The sequence below is a fragment of the Haliotis rufescens genome, unplaced genomic scaffold (assembly GCF_023055435.1).
Source record: "Haliotis rufescens isolate VD_foot unplaced genomic scaffold, xgHalRufe1.0.p SCAF_8, whole genome shotgun sequence".
NCBI classification, from domain to species: Eukaryota; Metazoa; Mollusca; class Gastropoda; order Lepetellida; family Haliotidae; genus Haliotis; species Haliotis rufescens.
The window spans coordinates 24783568-24801760 of NW_025964372.1; the positions used below are offsets into that span (position 1 = coordinate 24783568).

The window sequence follows — 18193 nt, forward strand, 5'->3', positions numbered from 1 at the left end:
CAGTTAGTAAATATTTACTAATTAGACTAGTAGAGGAGGCCTATCGTAGACTAGTACAGATTACTAATCATTTATTAGAGATACTATCCATTTTCTTCTCATAATATAACTAACTTCAATAATGTATTTACTAAGCTTGTAGCTACTGAATACAATTTGCCAAAAAAACAAGTAAATAACACAAACAATACAGGTGAACGATAACATATAATGATTTTCAGTAGTATTTAAAGTTCATTTACACAATACCACGAAAAAGTAATTGGCAGGTAAATAAAATAAACAAATATTGTTTTACAATGGCAAACTAACCAAACATCACTTCTTTATTGAGTTCATATTTAAATTTGGTTAGTCATAAAATAATTAGATATTTACGTGTCTCTAGATGGGGAGCCTGACATGGAACCAGGCGGAAGTGGGGAATGTCACGTTGTCTTGACCCCGAAACTGAATTAAAACAAATCTGTGACGTCATTCCCTGAATTCCTTAAAAATATTTTACACCGTCATTTTTCTCAGTGGAGGAAAGGGTTCCGTTATCGCCTGTTAGGCAGGGTTTCAGTAATCGCATAGCAGCCTGGGTTTTACTGAACATATTGCATGGTTTCAATAATCGTCTGGTAGGTTTTAGTAATCGTATTGCAGGATTTAACGCCGCGTTCAAGATTATTGCACTAATATAGCGATGTGCATGCACGTGTGTGTGGCTGCTTGTACTAGTCTTGACTAATGCCAAGTTTATAGGCCACTGAGATATCTTATAGCAGTTTAACATTAATACACCACTCAGACACAGTATACTGACTCCTTGTTTGGGCCCCTTAATGCCGAGCGCCATGCATGTCTATAATGTTTGGCAAGTCTAGATTCTGCAGTATCTGAAAATGAAGAGAGTCTCTGGGACTATGTTTTCTGTACGATATGTTCATTTCAGAGACTAGATGTTAGTCTAGGTTACAACAAATGCCATCTCATAACGTCTTTTGGTATGACGCGGCCGGGGATCGAACCCTTGATCTTCCGCTCTCCAGTTTCAGTAATCGTTTCAGTAATCGTCCAGTGGGCCGGATTTTAGTAATCGTCTAGTGGGCCGGAATTCAGTAATCTTCTAGTGGGCAGGACTTCAGTAATCTGCTAATGGGCAGGATTTCAGTAATCGTTTAGCAGGCAGGGTTCAGTAATCGTCTAATGGGCAGGATTTCAGTAATCGTCTAATGGACAGGGTTTCAGTAATCGTCTAATGGGCAGGATTTCAGTAATCTGCTAATGGTCAGGGTTTCAGTAATCGTCTAATGGGCAGGATTTCAGTAATCTGCTAATGGGCAGGATTTCAGTAATCATGTACAAGGCAGGGTTCAGTAATCGTCTAATGGGCAGGATTTCAGTAATCGGCTTGCGGGGTTTCAGTAAACCTTTGGTTGGGTAGGGTTTCCCTATATTTGGATTTCATGATCTAGTATTAGCAAAGAATGCAGACGTGTAAGGGTTGACCAGACAGAGCCGAGAGAATTTTAGTTTTATAAATCAGCAAAGTTCACTGCCCTTCTGTCACGGTTCCTGTCAGCTAAGCACTGGTATGCTGCTGGGACACCTTGTCCATCCATTCGAGATATGGGGCCGGGTTAGCCATTAGGATCTCAAGCAACGCGATACAGTCCCCCTCGGCAGTGTGTGACGACGCAGGAAAACACCCAAACACATTCTTGTAGATGCTTCGTAGGGCATGGCTCGGGCGGCCAGGGTCCAGGTCTGTTGAAAGAGTAAGGACGTTTGGTTAAACGCTGTTTTGCATTGCATTTCAGTTATATGATATTCCAGACACGATCTGGCCCTGGACTAGCAAGGAATTGTTGCTGACAAAACAAGTAACGTAATCATAGTGAAGAGGGGATCTGAACCCATTATCATATGATTCTAGAATATATAAGGGACGCAACTCTGCACTCTGTGATGCTCACATTCGTGACCTAAAATGAAGTTATTTTACATCACCCTTAGTCCGAAATGACTCGTTGGCTATGCATATGACCAATGGTGTCTACCCCTGACACGGGGCGGTCGGGTAGCCTAGTGGTTAAAGCGTTCGCTCGTCACGCCAAAGACCCGGGTTCGATTCCTGACATGGGTACAATGTGTGAAGCCCATTTCCCCGCCGTGATATTGCTGGGATATTGCTAAAAGCGGCGTAAAACCATACATACTCACTCACTCACTCACTCACTCACACACTCACTACCCTTGAAGCGAAATATTACTATATGAGCTTAGATAAAAACTCCTCATTGTGAAGGGGCGGTCGGGTAGCCTAATGGTTAAAGCGTTCGCTCGTCACGCCAAAGACTCGGGTTCGATTCCTGACATGGCTACTATGTGTGAAACACATTTCTGGTGTCCCCCGCCATGATATTGCTGGAATCTTGTTAAAAGCGGCGTAAAACCATACTTACTTACTCCTAATTGTGCCAGTAAACCCATGTACAAGAAGTCCTGTCTAGAGCCAGAGACATGGACACATATTCTTTCAGTATATATTACACGGGCGACAAGTCTATGACAGACTGACAGAAGAATGCTAGCCTGTGTTCAGTCGTTTAGCCATTAAAAGTGTGATGACCCGCTTAGGACGAACCGTTAGGTTTCTCTGTCCCAGAACAGCTCCAGCCACGCGAGGAACGGGCACCCCCATTTCGAAGAAAGGGACCATAAGTTAAATACTAGTACAAACACAGTTGCAAAAATGTTTAATATTGATAAGGTTGACCGGAGACAAAAGCCACCATTACAAATAGCCTTGTATATTGTTTTAATGAAGATATTTAAAAAATTGAAAGTTTCAAATAGAGACTTCAAACTGTTAACTTTTGAAATAATGACTGAACATGTGCATTTAATACCAGAAAGAAAATCCTCCTGTGATAGGAGTAAATGTGTTTTCTGAAGTGTATCTGGCTATGGACTGGCAGCACATTACTAAGACACCATACAACACCCTTCATCAACCCCTCGGGGCACGCCAGAAACCTTATTTTGTGGGTTTGTCAGCACCATACCCGTGCTCGTGGGTTTCACCGAAGTTATAAACGACTGAGACCTGCACTTTATATCATAAATGGAGCGGCACACAGGTATTGTATTTCTACGCTGTTTCTAAATGTACTTTAGTGAATTATCGATTATATTAAGAATGACACGAAATGATAAAGAAAGAAATACCCTCCTGTGTCTGGAATAGAAACATATCTTTCATAATACAATTTATATTCCTATTGTATGATATAAATATACCATGCGAATAAACATTCGGCTAAAGTGAGTCAGTGAGTTGGGATTAACGTCGTTTTAACAGTATTCCAGTTATATCACGGCCAGTCAGCTTAATGTGGGAGGAAAGCCCGAAGTAATGCAACTCTCAGACGTTTACCACTTCGGTGAAATCCACGAGCGCGGGTATGGTGCTAAACCTAGAAACATAATCGGGGCGAACCGGGATTCGAACCCACAATCATAGGTTTCTGGCGTGCCCAAGGGACGCAACTCTGCACAGCCAATCGCGGCGCACTTGGCTAATGATCAAACTAAAGCATTACCTCTGCTGGCTAAGAGAGTATCCGCAAATCGAACATGACCTGGGAGCGTTCGTCCTATAGCTTCCAGTTCACTTTTCAGGATAGGAAAGTCGAAACGGATTCCATAGTGAGCTACCATGCAAACTGGCTCTGGGAGTCGAGCGATGAAGGCGTCCATTAACTCTGCGACATGCACATCAAATGGCTGTTGCCCTGAGAGCATGTCGTTTGTCAAACCTATTGATGAATAAGAGTGAATGTGAATGGGTAAGTGAATGTTGTTTAAACAGACAGCAATATTCCGGCCTGTATAATAATAATAATGATGATGATGATAACAACAACATTAATAATAATAATACTGTTACTACTACTACTACTACTACTACTACTACTACTACTACTACTACTACTACTACTGGCCCGTGAAAACGCCGGGGTAGAATAGGTCTTCAGCAACCCATACTTGCCGTAAAAGGCGACTATACTTGCCGTAAAAGGCGACTATGCTTGTCGTAAAAGGCGACTAACGGGATCGGGTGGCCAGGCTCGCTGACTTGGTTGATACATGTCATCGATCCCAATTGCGTGGATCGATGCTCATGATATTAACCACTGGATTATCTGGTCCATTTACAGACCGCCGTCATATAGCTGGAATATTGCTGGGTGCGGCGTTAAACAACAAACCAACCAACCAACCAACCAACTACTAGTATTGGATTTTGCCTATGCCTTGTATCTATCAGCGCGACATGGAGAGTAGGAAGAACCTGCGCCCGGCGCCTGGCGCCCTACGCCCCGTCGAGGTAGTTCCAGCATCGCCCCACAGTGACGGCACAACCCGTGAAGCGAGTCTACCAGCGATAAGCATAGCTTCATTAGCGTAGAGTATAGCACCAATGGCAGCTAGCGATGAAGGAAGGGATCAATGCATTGTGCTCTGACACGACTGACCCGCTGACTGTACAGTGTGCACCAAGTAAGACAACAAAGAAGAGGAAAGAAACTCAGGAAGCTGGGTCTTAGGTTGGGATGCTGGAATGTTAGAACCATGATTGTCAGTGGACCTCTGGGAGATGAGTGATGTACCCAAGACTGCTGTCATCAACAACGAACTCGAAGACTGCAAGTGGACATCGCCATGCTACAGGAGCTGATCACACAAGCAAGCACAGCGTCGGCTTTGCTGCAAAGGACTCAACGCTCAGAATGATAGCGCCTGCCAAATATGGGATGGAAGGACTTCTGACCGTCCTGCTCATCACATCTAATGTACGGGCATCATCGAGGCGTACACGAAGGACGAGTTCCAGGTCAACGACCAGCTCCAGACCATCATCAATGACCACTGGTCAAGAACAGCTGCTACTGGTCAGCGCTTTGAATGAAAGAGCTGGTACTGACCATGAATGCTGTCCCTTCTCTCAGTGACAATAGACAGGGGTGGCCCAGTCGTCCAAGGCGCCGAGATTCGCTGTGCAGAGTTGCGTCCCTTAGGCATACCAGAAACCTATGATTGTAGGTTCGAATCCCGGTTTGCCCCGATTATGTTTCTAGGTTTGTCAGCACCATACCCGTGTTCGTGGGTTTCACCGAAGTGGTAAACGCCTGAGACCTGCATCACTTCGGGCTTTCCTCCCACTTTAAGCCGACACGCCGTGATATGACTGGAATACTGTTAAAAGCGGCGTTAAACCCAACTCACTCACTCTCTCAGTGACAATACGGAATTGCCAAGATGAATGAAGATAGACAGCTCCTCGCTTGCACCGATTCCTTCTCCCTGACTAAGACTTGGCACAAGGTGACACCTCGGTTCAAGCATGGCGCCAGCTGGACCTGATCATCACCTCAGTACCGTGCTTGTACCTCATGTATCACATGTTTGTACCTCAGTACCGACCATTCCTTTGCCTGATTGGTTGGATGAAAGGTCGTTCTGACGTGACCCGTAATGGGAGGTCCTCAGAATTTTTTTCAGCGAGAACTAAGATCTAATTTTAATGAGATTGAGTGATTGAGTTGGGTTTAACGCCGCTTTTAACATTATTCCAGTTATATCACGGCGTGTCAGCTTAATGTGGGAGGAAAGCCCGAAGTGGTGCAGGTCTAAGACCTTTACAACTTCGGTAAAACCCACGAGCACAGGTATGGTTTTGACAAACCATAAACATAATCAGGGCAACCGGGATTCGAACCCACAATCATAGGTTTCTGGCGTTCCCAAGGGACGCAACTCTGCACAGGGAATCGCGACGCCTTAGACGACTTGGCCACCCGTGCCCCCTAATGAGATTGAGAGTGTTGATCCAGTGGTGCAGGTTCTGTGTTACTTACCCGAGAGCTCCTGGGCTTTGTCGTCGATATCCTTCTGTGGGTTGAGACATATCAACAGTTTGTCGATAACCCTGGGGAGCCTTGGTCCCCCAGCTAAAATATCATCTCTCGACACTGCCAGAAAACAAAGTTCACTGATCTTGGCATCTTCCAAACCTGTTGTTTCCAAATCCATTATGATAAAGGACTTGATCACTGGTGCAATTGTGGATTTGGATTTTCGTTTCGACATTGCAGAGGGTGTGTGACTTAACGTTGAACTTGAGTTCTCTGTTGGAAAAACGATGACAGAAGTAGATATATACTTGTGATAGTTGCAATTCCACCTCCTCTATTTTACTTACAGAAACAATGACGTAATATTTTCCTAATTGGTAAACATAAATTAAAAAATCATTTCACACATTTTTTCATCGATGTTAGTTCATGTTAACTGATAAAATAACACAGTAATAAAATGTTTAACACCGAATTCACTAGGCTGCCCGACCGCCCCAGCTGGATTAGACAATCCAGTGATTGATATCATGAACATCGATCCACGCAATTGGGCTACGATGACATACATCAATCAAGTCAGCAAGCCTGACCAGTCGATCCTGTTAGTCGCCTCTAACCAGAAGCATGGGTTGCTAAAGACCAATTCTAACTCGGAACTTCACGTGTCATAACATATGAAAAGACAAAGGAATCTAAAACTATAAACTTGCTGAAGTATATTGCACTGAAGATACCTTGTAAACATGTATACATGTATATTAATTCCGGTTTAGAATTGGTCCCCATCAACCCATGCTTGTTATTATGGCAGAAATCAACAGTCTTGATACTCTCAATTGATGTTTATTGTCCGTTATTCCTTGACAATAATAAGTGAAAAGCTCATTCGTTTGGATCTGTTAACATGCTTTTCCTTTGAACGTTAGCGTTGAATGAACATCGTTGAGGTTCAAGAAAATCTGTGTTCTGCAATAGTTCATGACCACAGGCCCCTGAAGCAGGATAGTGATATAACTGAAACAGTGGACCCATATATATAAATAGACAAGGTACGTCACTCGCCATCTTGGCCGAAGTTGCAATCGGCTGTATCGTTTAAATTAAATGGAAATGTGTGCATGTCATGTTCACAATAACTCCCCACCTCCCTTCAAATACGACCTGCATGCCACAAACCTTCATTTTTCGCAATTTATTACCTATATCGGGTGATTTTATCGACATATTGGCTCAGTCGCGGCTGTGGGTCACGGAAGTATACAAAAATCTCCGCACTCAAATATCCCTGAGCGCTCTGATTGGTAAATATCCCTATGTGTGTTTGTTATGGTTGGAGCGCGGACCAATCAGAGCGCTCAGGGACATTTGAGTGCGGAGATTTTTGTATACTTCCGTGACCCACAGCCGCGACTGAGCCAATATTTCGTAAAAATCACCCGATATAGGTAATAAATTGCGAAAAATGAAGGTTTGTGGCATGCAGGTCGTATTTGGAGGGAGGTGGGGAGTTATTGTGAACATGACATGCACACATTTCCATTTAATTTAAACGATACCGTCGATTGCAACTTCAGCCAAGATGGCGAGTGACGTACCTTGTCTATTTATATATATGGGTCCACTGTTTCAGTTATATCACTATCCTGCTTCAGGTGCCTGTGTTCATGACATGTTTCTCCAACATGGAGATCTTTCACACTGAAGGTGACAGTCACATGACCAGAAACTAATCCCATGATGCAACACAACTGATTATAAGTCACAAAAACTTTTTCCTGAACCTGTGATCGAACCCTGAACCTTTATGCTGCTAGTCCAGTGACAGAACCAACAGACCATTGTTAAGGCTGATATATGTACATGAAATTAATAAATTATACATTTTGCACTAACCCATTGTTAAGGCTGATATATGTACATGAAATTAATAAATTATACATTTTGCACTAACCCATTGTTAAGGCTGATATATGTACATGAAATTAATAAATTATACATTTTGCACTAACACTTGTTGTACGAGGCGACCTTATTGATCTGACCCAGACACGACAATATATACATACTGTCGTCACATAGCTGGAATATTGCTGTGCGCAGCTTTAAACAATAAACAGACACGTATGAAATACCCATTTCAAAGGTGCTCTAGTAGATTAAACCCCATTTCACCCCATCTCACCTATTTCCAATCGTCCCCGTGATGCAGCTGTAAATATACTCTCCTCGACCGGCAGGAGACAGGGAAGTTGTCTGGGCTGTGCTGTTCCCGGTAATCACTATGTACAATTTCAATTTCTTGGAAACGATTAGGGGCCAATTTCGATTAGATAATGTTTCTGGTTTCAGTTACAGCTTATTCTTTTTCCCCCTAGGAGAATTTGTAAGAGAATCACCAGTCAATCTAAGGTTACGCTTACATTACACGCTCACAATCATTATACAAAGTATACATAAAGTATTATTTTGTAAATCATTATAAATAGTATATATAAAGTATTATTATGAAAATCATTATTATTATCATCCGCTGTTGTCTCTTTGTCTCCAACTGAGTTATGCACTTGATAACGTAAAAGGAACCTGGCGTTTATTCACAGGCAACTACATATGACACGTATGTATCTGATCACTGGCAACTACATATGACACGTATGTATCTGATCACTGACAACTACATATGACACGTATGTATCTGATCACTGGCAACTACATATGACACGTGTGTATCACTGACAAGTACATATGACATGTGTGTATCACTGACAACTACATAAGACACGTGTGTATCACTGACAACTACATATGACACGTGCATATCACACACACACACACACACACACACACACACACACACACACACACACACACACACACACACACACACACACACACACACACACACACACACACACACACACACACACACATTCTCTGAAAAATTCTCCTAGGTGGAAAAAGAATAAGCTGTAACTGAAACCAGAAACATTATCTAATCGAAATTGGCCTCTAATCGATTCCCAGAAATTGAAATAGTACATATTGATTACCGGGAACAGCACAGCCCAGACAACTTCCCTGTCTCCTGCCGGTCGAGGAGAGTATATTTACAGCTGCATCACGGGGACGATTGGAAATAGGTGAGATGGGGTGAAATTGGGTTTAACGTGTGTGTGTGTGTGTGTGTGTGTGTGTGTGTGTGTGTGTGTGTGTGTGTGTGTGTGTGTGTGTGTGTGTGTGTGTGTGTGTGTGTGTGTGTGTGTGATATGCACGTGTCATATGTAGTTGTCAGTGATACACACGTGTCTTATGTAGTTGTCAGTGATACACACGTGTCTTATGTAGTTGTCAGTGATACACACGTGTCTTATGTAGTTGTCAGTGATACACACGTGTCATATGTAGTTGTCAGTGATACTGCGTGTCATATGTAGTTGTCAGTGATACACAAGTGTCATATATAGTTGTCAGTGATACACACGAGTCATATGTACTTGTCAGTGATACTGGCAACTACATATGACACGTATGTATCTGATCACTGGCAACTACATATGACACGTATGTATCTGATCACTGGCATCTACATATGACACGTATGTATCTGATCACTGGCAACTACATATGACACGTATGTATTTGATCACTGGCAACTACATATGACACTTGTGTATCTGATCACTGGCAACTACATATGACACGTATGTATCTGATCACTGGCAACTACATATGACACATGTGTATCACTGACAACTATATATGACACGTGTGTATCACTGACAACTACATATGACACGTGTGTATCACTGACAACTACATAAGACACGTGTGTATCACTGACAACTACATATGACACATGTGTATCACTCACAACTACATATAACACGTGTGTATCACTGACAACTATATATGACACGTGTGTATCAAAGACAACTACATATGATACGTGTGTATCACTGACAACTATATATGACACGTGTGTATCACTGACAACTACATATGACACGTGTGTATCACTGACAACTACGTATGACACATGTGTATCATTGACAACTACATATGACACGTGTGTATCACTTACAACTATATATGACACGTATGTATCACTGACAACTACATATGACACGTGTGTATCACTGACAACTACATATGACACATGTGTATCACTGACAAATACATATGACACGTGTGTATCACTGACAACTACATATGACACGTATGTATCCGATCACTGGCAACTACATATGACACGTGTGTATCACTGACAAGTACATATGACAGGTGTGTATCACTGACAACTACATAAGACACGTGTGTATCACTGACAACTACATAAGACACGTGTGTATCACTGACAACTACATATGACACGTGTTCATCACTGAAAACTACACACGACATGTGTGTATCACTGACAACTACATGTGACACATGTGTATCACTGACAACTGCATATGACACGTGTGTATCACTTACAACTACATATGACACGTTTATATCACTGCCAACTATGTATTACACGTGTGTATTACTGACAACTACATATGACACATGTGTATCACTGAAAAGTACATATGACACTTGTGTATCTGATCACTGACAACTACATATGACACGTGTGTATCACTGACAACTACATATGACACGTGTGTATCGCTGACAACTACATATAACACGTGTGTATCACTTACAACTTCATAAGACACATGTGCATCACTGACAATTACATATGACACGTGTGTGTCACTGACAACTACATATGACACGTGTGTATCACTGACAACTAGATATGACACGTGTGTATCACTGACAACTACAGATGACACGTGTGTATCACTGACAACTACATATGACACGTGTGTATCACTGACAACTACATATGACACGTGTGTATCACTTACAACTACATATGACACGTGTGTATCACTGACAACTACATATGACACGTGTGTATCACTTACAACTTCATAAGACACATGTGCATCACTGACAACTACATATGAAACGTGTGTATCTGATCACTGACAACTACATATGACACGTGTGTATCACTGACAAGTACATATTACATGTGTGTATCACTGACAACTAAACATGACACGTGTGTATCACTGACAACTACATATGACACGTGTGTATCACTGACAAGTACAAATGACACATGTGTATCACTGACAACTACATATGACACGTGTGTATCACTGACAAGTACAAATGACACATGTGTATCACTTACAACTAGATATGGCACGTGTTTATCACTGACAACTACATATGACACGTGTGTATCACTGACAACTATGTATAACACGTGTGTATCACTGACAACTACACATGACACGTGTGTATCACTGAAAAGTACATATGACACTTGTGTATCTGATCACTGACAACTACATATGACACGTGTGTATCGCTGACAACTACATATGACACGTGTGTATCACTTACAACTTCATAAGACACATGTGCATCACTGACAACTACATATGACACGTGTGTGTCACTGATAACTACATATGACACGTGTGTATCACTGACAACTACATATGACACGTGTGTATCACTGACAAGTACATATTACACGTGTGTATCACTGACAATCAAACATGACACGTGTGTATCACTGACAACTACATATGACACGTGTGTATCACTGACAACTACATATGACACGTGTGTATCACTGACAAGTACATATGACACGTGTGTATCACTGACAACCAAACATGACACGTGTGTATCACTGACAACTACATATGACACGTGTGTATCACTTACAACTACATATGACACGTGATTATCACTGACAACTACATATGACACGTGTGTATCACTTACAACTAAATAAGACACATGTGCATCACTGACAACTTCATATGACACGTGTGTGTCACTGACAACTACATATGACACGTTTGTATCACTGACAACTAGATATTACATGTGTTTATCACTGACAACTACATATGACACGTGTGTATCACTTACAACTACATATGACACGTGTGTATCACTGACAACTAAACATGACACGTGTGTGTCACTGACAACTACATTTAACACATGTGTATTACTGACAACTACATATGACACGTGTGTATCACTGACAAGTACAAATGACACGTGTGTATCTTTTACAACTACATATGGCACGTGTTTATCACGGACAACTACAAATGGCACGTGTGTATTTCTGACAACTACATATGACACGTTCTGATCACTGACAACTACATATGACACGTGTGTATCACTGACAAGTACATATGACATTGTGTACCTGACCACTGAGAACTAAATATGACACGTGTGTCTATTGATTACTGACAGCTACACATGCCACGTGTTTATTGATCACTGACAGCTGCACATGACACATGTTTATTGATGACAGACAGCTGCACATGACACGTATTTATTGATCACTGACAGCTACACATGACACGTGTTTATTGATCGCTGACAGTTACTCATGGCACGTGTTTATTGATCACAGACACCTACATATGACACGTGTGGATCTGATAACTTTAAACAGTTAAAGGGCAAGTTCACACGGAAATGAACCAATTTTTCTTGTACTTTTTCCACATTAAAAGTGTTAACATAGAAGTGTCATAGACAAAAATATAAAAACATCATATTTAATTAACATATTTTTTGCATTAAAACGATTTATATTTTTCACATTTACCAAGTGTTCTATTTCCATAACAAAAACACCATGGCTTATGCCCCTTGCAATATGACGTCATTGGTGCCAATTGATAAACATTATGACGTCATCATGCTTTGTTAGAGCCGCTTCACGTGGTGTAGGTACAGTTTTGTGATTCTAGCGTCTCAGATGCCAGCCAGAATTGTGTTATGCTGAGTCACCACTACGCCGGAGTGTGTCGTAGACCATGTTGTTTTACCGCAAACTGGTCCTTGATATCTTTTGCGTTGAGAATAGACAGGGACCCAGTTGAATTGGCACCAATTACGTCATAATCTAAGGGGGATAACTCAGGCCTATTTCGCTCGTAAAACGAAGGCCTCATAACGACATATCATTTTAACACTATTGTGAGCTTCCTACTTTCACTGTGAAAAAAAATGAGCGTATATTTTCAAACACAGATACTAACTAATTCTAAAATTGCGTTTTGTTTAGAAAAAGAAAGAAAGTGATTTTTGCGTGTACACTTCCCCTTTAAAGTATGGCAGGAAACCAGGCCAACATATGCACAGCGCCATTACTGCTCTGTCTTAGGAAGTCCGTGGTAAATATAGCCAGTGTGAGATGGCGAGTAAACTAATACCGGCAGTTATATCATCTTATAAGTTATCCTCTTGTTCTCTCCAGATTACTACGTCAAAAATAGTTCCCAGGTCTTTGTCTCTCTGGAGAAGGCCTCTTCGAGTAATCCCTGCTTTCAGTCTAAAAAGGAGACGCTATCAAAGGGGATATTACAAGACTTCAAGCGTTGCCAGAAACATTCTGGACAACACCGCTAATGTATTTGCTTCCGACTTCACATGCCGGTTATGTTATAGTGAATTCATCAAATAATAGAGGAAAGAAATTATTGAATGTGTGCGGCTGGAAAGACCAGGCGAGGCTTCACTCTCTGTCCTCGAGATTTCGCTTTCTTTCCTGTACTTACAAACAGAACCCTGGCTGTATTCTCTTCGATGTCATACGTAGCCGTGTCGAAGACCCTCGACCAAACACACAGACACACACAGACACACGTGGAGATTCCGGGTTAGAATACGACCCCAGCAACCTAAGAGGGGGGGGGGATCATTTGGTCACAATGTCAGTCAGTGGATTGTCTCGATTACCTACAGAGCACTACATATAGCTTGAATACTGTTGAGTGTGGCGTTAAACGTCAACCAAACAAACAATTGGGTGAGGTGAAATGGGGTTTAACGTCGCGTCCAAGATTATTGCACTTATATAGCGACGTGCATGTACGTGTGTGTGTGTTTGTGTGGCTGCTTGTACTAGTCCGGACTGATGTTGATTTATAGTGCTAACTCAATGAGATACCATGCCGCAGTTTAACATGAATACCCCACTCACACACAGTATACTGACTCCGAGCCGACCAATCCTTGTTTAAGCCCCTTAATGCCCAGCGCCAGACAGGATAACAACAAGTACCATCTTTTAACGTCTTTTGGTATGACGCGGCAGGGGATCGAACCCCGGACCTTCCGCTCTCCGGGCGGACGCTCTACCACTAGACCACGGAGGCGGTCAAACAAACAATTGAGGATCCGTGGAAGCTTCGGTCGGAAAATAGATATTGAGAATCCTGCGCTAGTAAAACTAATTAAAAAAGTGAGGTAAATGGGGACTCGATTATTTAAGGCCTCCGTCATATAGCTGTAACAGTGTGACGTTGAACCAAGCTGTTTCCATGTTACCTCCGGGTACCCGTTATACACTTGGGTGTATATATGGTCCTTGCTGATAGGACATATATCACAGCAACACAGGCCACTGATTAAGTGTTTAATGTCGAAATGTGTGGAGGTCAACAATATCGAACGTCATTGTCATATTACTCATGAACATTTGTGAACATTTATTTCTAACAAACAACTACAATGTATAACCAAATAGTATACATACAAACATACATTCAAGGTAACTGATAGCTCATAAACATGTAATAAAAAGGACACATATACGGTTTTGATAACTATAGTAATGGCGATAGGCTTCGAACACTCTTCTATTGGTGTAACATACGTTAATGAGTGAGTGAGTACGGTTTTACGCCGCTTTTAGCAATATTCAAGCAATATCACGGCGGGGGACACCAGAAATGGGCTTCAGACATTGTACCCATGTCGGGAATCGAACCCGGGTCTTCGGCGTGACGAGCAAACGCTTTAACCATCAGGCTACCCGACCGCCCAACATATGTGAGTCTTTGGATGCGTTCAGTGATCCATTTTCAGAGGCCCATTCATGTAGTTTTCACTGCTTTTTAGCCTTTTACGCCCAATGGAATGTTTTCGCGGATAATAGAGACGGTTTGTTCCCTGGCGATGACGTGTTATATAATTCTACACAGTAAGAATCTTGTTCGAGCTCAAATGTACACTTACTCTCATCACTGAAACAGGGTCACTTTGAAAATTCAGATTTTTAAATATTTTTTTCTTTGCCATTTTTTTAAGGACGGGGGGGGGGGGGGGGGGGGTCACCGCCTTTAATATTATTTTAGTTGCTAGCTTAATGTGGATTGAAAACAAAGTTAGAAGTTTAGCATTTTGGTGACACCAATGATACCCACAGTGAAGTGCTTGAGAACAATCTGTATAAACGGTATGAGGTTGGTGTCGAGAGCATGACCGCATTGGAGATATGCATTGCTAAGGAATTTAGCATTTAGCAAGGTGGATCATTTTCAATATCTTTGCTTGTAGACCTCTGTGGCTTGGGGGTGTTTTCTCGAATAAATAATACATGGATTTGGTCAAAATATGTCCGAAAGTGTACTTTGTTTCGTTACGTTATGAGAATGATCACGCATCATCTGAACAAGACTAGAGTAGCTTCCCTTTGATAAAGGGCAATTACTCTAGCGGGCGGACCAATGAACAGATGCTAAAGGCGATCACTGAGAAACTTGTTTTCCTGCTTTAAAATATTACCTTGAAATATAATGCACAGGGAAATATTTTTATACCTGTATGGTAATGTCGCAAATATCTAAAGTTTAAGATGGAATTATTTGCCTGTTGTCACTGTTCAACTGACTAATCACTAGCTTTTTTTCTTGATGCGCACATACCAGGAAAACATGCAAAGTTTAGGTACCGTTTGTGAGAGATGGGAATATGGTTTTTCGATGAGAGAAGTTACAAATGACATAATATGATAGAGATATGTCGCGATATTTTGTGCCGTCGAAACAAATACAACATTTTTGGTCAGATATCGATATAAATTGTATAAAGGAAGACAGCATGGAGCTTTAAAAGAAATTGTAAAATAATATTTTCTGACGGTATGTACAAGGATTCTGAAACCATGCTTAGAGTTATAACCTGTAGTATGTTCAGTACATACATACTTAAATATAGTCATCGAGGCATAATAAAAGGCTGGAAGACAGGTGACACGTTGCCTAAACACGCTACAATGGAATTCCCTTTCAGCACACGTCAGAAGATCAATTGACAAAATGAAAAATTTATTCGAGTAAACATCGTTGCGGTTTTAGTTTTGGATACACAAACGTACACACAATTACACACAATCCTACACACAAGCCTACTCACATGCCTACACACAGACCTACACCAAGCCTTCTCACATGCCTACACACAGACCTACACCAAGCCTACTCACAAACCTACACACAGACCTACACCAAGTCTACTTACAAACCTACACACAAGCCTACACACAATCCTACACACAATCCTACACACATACATACACACAAACCTACTCATTAACCTACACACAAGCCTACACACAGTCCTACACACAATTCTACACAAAAACCTACACACACGCCAACACACAAGCCTACACACAATCCTACACACATACCTACACACAAACCTTCTCATTAACCTACACACAAGCCTACACACAGTCCTACACACAATTCTACACAAAAACCTACACACACGCCAACACACAAGCCTACACACAATCCTACACACAAACCTACACACATACCTACACACAAACCTACTCATTAACCTACACACAAGCCTACACACAGTCCTACACACAATCCTACACACAAACCTACACACAATCCTACTCAGAAACCTACACACAAGCCTACTCAGAAACCTACACACAATCCTACACACATTGTGACAAGCCTACACACAATCCTACTCACAATCCTACTCACAATCCTACACACAAGCCTACACACTAACCTACTCACAATCCGACACTCAAGCCTACAGACAATCCTACACACAAACCTACACACAATCCTACACACAAACCTACACACAAGCCTACACACAAACCTACACACAAACCTACACACAATCCTACACACAAACCTACACACAATCCTACACACAAACCTACACACAAGCCTACACGAAAAAAACCTACACCCACACCACAAACTCACCTACACCGTTTATCAAATCCCCCCGATGGCTATCTTTGAGTAAGGCTGTATGTCAGCTTCTATCTTCTCTTCGAGGAAATATCGAATGTTTGTGCATCTAGTCGTGCCCATATCATCAACACACTGATCGTATACAAACAGAAATAACTGTACAACATGATAAATACTAGGGTTATCGCATATAACAGCCAACAAACTGCAACGAATTATGAAGTGTTACTATCGAGGATGTTTTTTTGCGATTACAATAGTATTAAAGACACTATTGAAATACTATTGCAATAGTAATGTTATAGTGCGGTGGGGTAGCCAAGTGTTTCAAGCGTTCGCTAGTCACAGCGCAGACGGGGTTCGATTCCTCACATGGGTACAATGGAGTCCCACGAGAAATGAAACACTATATGAAATAACGCTATCATAGAAATTCCTATTGACGTTCACCTTGACACTTTCATAAAACACAATGCAACGATACGATTACGTACGGTCTCGTCACTGGAACAATCACAGCAAAGCGATCTTAGTGCTAAGACTTTCCAACCTGTTTTAGAAAGGTATTGTATTGTTAATGATTTAGACATTAATTTGGATCAAACTAAGGTGGTTGTTGATAGGAAAGGCGGAGTGTAGTAAAGAAAGGAGATTTGGTTTTATAAATGTTTAAAGGCGGTCGGGTAGCCTAGTGGTTAAAGCGTTCGCTCGTCACGCCGAAAACCCGGGTTCGATTCCCGACATGGGTACAATGTGTGAAGCCCATTTCTGGTGCCCCCCGCCGTGATATTGCTGGAATATTGCTAAAAGCGGTGTAAAGCCATAATCACTCACTCACTCACTTATAAATGTTTAAAGCCATTTCTCAGGTGCTGGTTTACAAGGTTTGGAATTATAAAGTCATTGTCAAAATTACACTATCTTCGGCATGACCTGTACTTTAAAATATGTGACATGAAATAGTTCCAGTTCTGCTTTATGCTTTCGGAGTCTGGTACGCAAGAATGATGAAATAAGAACCACACGTACATTGCCATGCAAGTTCTCTCTCGGTGTCAAATCTTCAACACCCAACAACATTGTTTTAGTTGATGTTAACGTTCAAAGGGAGACTACTCTTCAAACCTCAGAGGCCAAACCGTGTTGATTTTAACTTCATATAATGTTATTAAA

General features: G+C 41.5%; 1 protein-coding gene across 2 annotated transcripts; it reads right to left on the minus strand.

Moving 5' to 3' along the window:
- Positions 1-194: 194 nt before the first annotated feature.
- LOC124139284 (three-prime repair exonuclease 1-like) lies at positions 195-8216 on the minus strand. Of its 2 annotated transcripts, none has more exons than XM_046506236.2 (4): positions 8092-8216; positions 5910-6179; positions 3591-3806; positions 195-1752 (listed from the first exon to the last, which is right to left on the minus strand). In XM_046506236.2, the coding sequence occupies exons 2-4, from the start codon at positions 6139-6141 to the stop codon at positions 1568-1570; spliced, it is 633 nt and encodes a 210-aa protein (XP_046362192.2). In that variant the 5' UTR covers positions 6142-6179; positions 8092-8216; the 3' UTR covers positions 195-1567. The 2 variants fall into 2 exon arrangements, with proteins under 2 accessions (XP_046362192.2, XP_048245399.1); XM_048389442.1 differs by lacking the exon at positions 8092-8216 and adding an exon at positions 7109-7163.
- Positions 8217-18193: the final 9977 nt, after the last annotated feature.

Coding starts and splice junctions, on each gene's coding strand:
- LOC124139284 (XM_048389442.1), bottom strand. CDS start 7,133: ATGTCGATAAAATCACCCGATATAG. Junction 3,807..5,909: donor CAAAGCCCAGGAGCTCTCGG/GTAAGTAACACA, acceptor ATTCATCAATAG/GTTTGACAAACGACATGCTC. Junction 1,753..3,590: donor TACTCTCTTAGCCAGCAGAG/GTAATGCTTTAG, acceptor CTCTTTCAACAG/ACCTGGACCCTGGCCGCCCG.